At 27.8% G+C, this 3,187-nt stretch overlaps 1 protein-coding gene across 1 annotated transcript; it reads left to right on the top strand.

Annotated features, from left to right (window-relative positions):
* Positions 1-492: 492 nt before the first annotated feature.
* On the top strand, positions 493-2,682 carry LOTGIDRAFT_162002 (hypothetical protein; the record flags this gene model as incomplete). The annotated part of the gene is made up of 3 exons (XM_009057937.1): positions 493-604; positions 1,379-1,444; positions 1,916-2,682. The coding sequence occupies 3 exons, from the start codon at positions 493-495 to the stop codon at positions 2,680-2,682; spliced, it is 945 nt and encodes a 314-aa protein (XP_009056185.1).
* Between the last annotated feature and the right edge of the window lie 505 nt (positions 2,683-3,187).

The following is a 3,187-nucleotide window of genomic DNA, read 5'->3' as shown; positions in this document are numbered from 1 at the left end:
TTTAATATAGCACTTCAAGAATTAAAGATAGATATTTGCATAAATGTTGGCCTATTTGAAGGTATAGTTGTTGTTTGAAACACATATTTAGATTCCTAAAATCACAAGCAATTGTTATCTTTAGCCAAAATTTCAAAGAAACTTAAATTACAAGTCATGACGAAAGCCATTTTCATTTGAGAAAGTGATACATTGCAACAAGATGAATATAATTATTCACCCATTTTATGTTTTACCGTAAAACAGTTAATACTTTCAAATTTCTGAATTTATAATACTAAGATTGGCCAATGCAAATTTAGCAAATTAACATTTTCCGGAGACTATCTATCTTTAACATCGACACTTCGCTTTGGAAGATACGTAGTATTCTTTCAAGTTAATACAGTTCTATTATTTACTTACTAGACCAATGGACATGGGTGACGGCAATATTCGCCCCCCATATCATGTGGGCGTATATAAATCATTAGGTTCTCTTCCTGGATTTCCATGGGCAAAATATCCTGGAGAAGAACATCTTTCAGGTTTCCAGGTCATAATTATACTGGACCAGACACAAGGTTAGATCTTCGATTAGACGAAAACGATAAACCCAAATCAGGTAAAGAACCTTTCAATAGAGCTGATGCTGCTGCACTTAAACATAATATATTATACAGAAATAAAGACATACAGTTCAGACATGAAGCAGACAAACAAATGATAAACGAACTTGAAAATATTCCAAATCCAACTTAAAGAGAAAATGGAAAGAGCGCTGATTATAAAACTGGTAAAAGCAAAGATGAAATTGGGTATGGGATTAGCAGATGAAATTCATAAAGAATTTAGAAAAAACAAACATTATTTAAAAGTTAAAGTATTTGACAAAGATGAAATATGGTCAGCTGGTTTTTGAATATTGTTTAATAGATTTATATACAAGATATGCATGGCTTTTTCCTCTAAAAAACAAAACAGGATTATCAGTCAAGCATGCTTTTGAAGTGATCATAAAACAATCACTCGGGTTTGAAATTAACAGTACTCTTAACAAGGGAAAAGCTGTAGTAATAGAAAGATTTAACAAAACGCTTAAATCAAAATTGTTTTCACAGAAGTAAAGTCTCAAAAATGGTTAAAGATTTTACTCATGTAGTATCGGAATACAATAATAAAATTCATTCTTCCATCGGTGTTTCTCCAATGGAAGCTAGTAAAAATCCAGATATTATAAAGTAGTCTTCTACCCTTAATAATTTTGAAAATGAAATAAAAGATTTACACGTTAAGGAAAAGTATCAAGTTGGAGACCGAGTTCGTAATTTCAAATATAAAAGTAAATTCGAGAAGGGTTACGTTATTGGTTATTGGACAAACGAAATATTTATTGCAGATGAATTAAATAACACATCACTTCCAACATATGAATTAACCGATCAAGACAACGAACAAATCATAGGTAGGTTTTATGAAAATGAACTTAAAAAAGACTTTTAAAAGTGAATAGTTTTCTTGATAAATATGGAAATGATACAATTACAAACTTTCAACTTATCAGATGGGCAAACAATTTACATATATCACCGTTTTATTATTGTATGCAATGAAATAAATGACCTCAAGGATAAGAAAGGTAAATTTTATGCTATAACAAATATACATACTTCCGATCAAAAAGAAGTTCATCACTCTGCTTTATACAAGGATTTTTTAAATAACCTTTATTCCTTTGATTCTTTTAGATTAGAACCAACTGAAGAGATAATGAAATTGACTTATCAACCAATTAAATGATCTACATTTCAAATTCAAATGCCAGGACAATAGTTTTGTGGACAACTTTCACTTTGGGTTTTATATCAGTTAAGCTTAGGAAAACAGTTTGGAGAATTTATAATAAATTTAACTTTATATAAATAAATTTGGATAGGTTCTTTACCTTTAGATACTAAAAAACCTAACACCACAGCATGGATAAATAAAGCAAAACATTATTTTGTGGATCAAATTGGAGACACACTTAAAGATGATATAGATATGAACAATTTAAAACTAATTGAAAGTCCTCTTGAAATTGATAATGATGCTGTTCATAAGAAATATTTACTGGATCAAATCAATTCAATTGAAGTAGATAAAAACCATTTAGAAGATAAAATAAGTGATGCGAAAAGATACTTCAAACATCAACAAGTAACAAGTTTGAAAAGTTGTATTCAACAACAATTAGTCAATGTAGTGAACAAAATTCAGTTACAAAATTTAAGTTCATCGATATCTCAATTAGATGATAACATTACAAAACAAAAAATAGATAACATTGCTGCTCCAGGTAAAAATGAAGATACATTTCAACAGGAATTAACTGCTCTGGAAACTAAATTTAACACTGAATTACAAAAAGAACTAACAAATATTATACAACTAATACAAAATATTGATGATAGTGAAATTAAAACCTATATTCAACAACAAATACAAAATATTGATGATAGTGAAATTAAAACCTATATTCAACAACAAATACAAAATATTGATGATAGTGAAATTAAAACCTATATTCAACAACAAATACAAAATATTGATGATAGTGAAATTAAAACCTATATTCAACAACAAATACAAAATATTGATGAAAGCAAAATTAAAACTTATATTCAACAACAAATACAAAATATTGATGAGGGTGTTATTTAACAACAGATAACTATTATCAATAACGAAGTTTTAAAACAGTAAAAAAAATATAACTGTATTAGGAAACAAACTGAAGGAAAGAAATAAATCATATTATTTTAATCTCCCATTTAGAAATTTGAGTCATGAAGATGAAATGGTAGTGAATCAATAATTTATGAATTTAAAAAATATGGATTTACAGCAAAGATAAAAATATCTTATTTGATTATCTGGTTTTCCATAATCGTTTTCTTTCCTAAGTAAAGCTCTAATTGAAATTATTTTTCCTATGAAGGTAAAAGTTGATTCAATATTCTTCTCACAAACCTGTTACAGAAACGAAATATATATCGGAGATAAAGTAAGTAGTACATCCCCTTCAACATATGAATTAATCAATCAAGACAAAGAACAAATCATAGGTAGGTTTTACCAAACAATCTTCAAAAAACTGACTTTTAAAAATGAATAGTTTTTTAATAAACATGAAAATGATACAACTACGAACTTTCAACTTATGAGA

This window comes from Lottia gigantea (assembly GCF_000327385.1).
Source record: "Lottia gigantea unplaced genomic scaffold LOTGIsca_32, whole genome shotgun sequence".
Taxonomy (NCBI): domain Eukaryota; kingdom Metazoa; phylum Mollusca; class Gastropoda; family Lottiidae; genus Lottia; species Lottia gigantea.
Note: the sequence above shows the minus strand (reverse complement) of the source record. Positions and strands in the feature narration are given on the sequence as shown.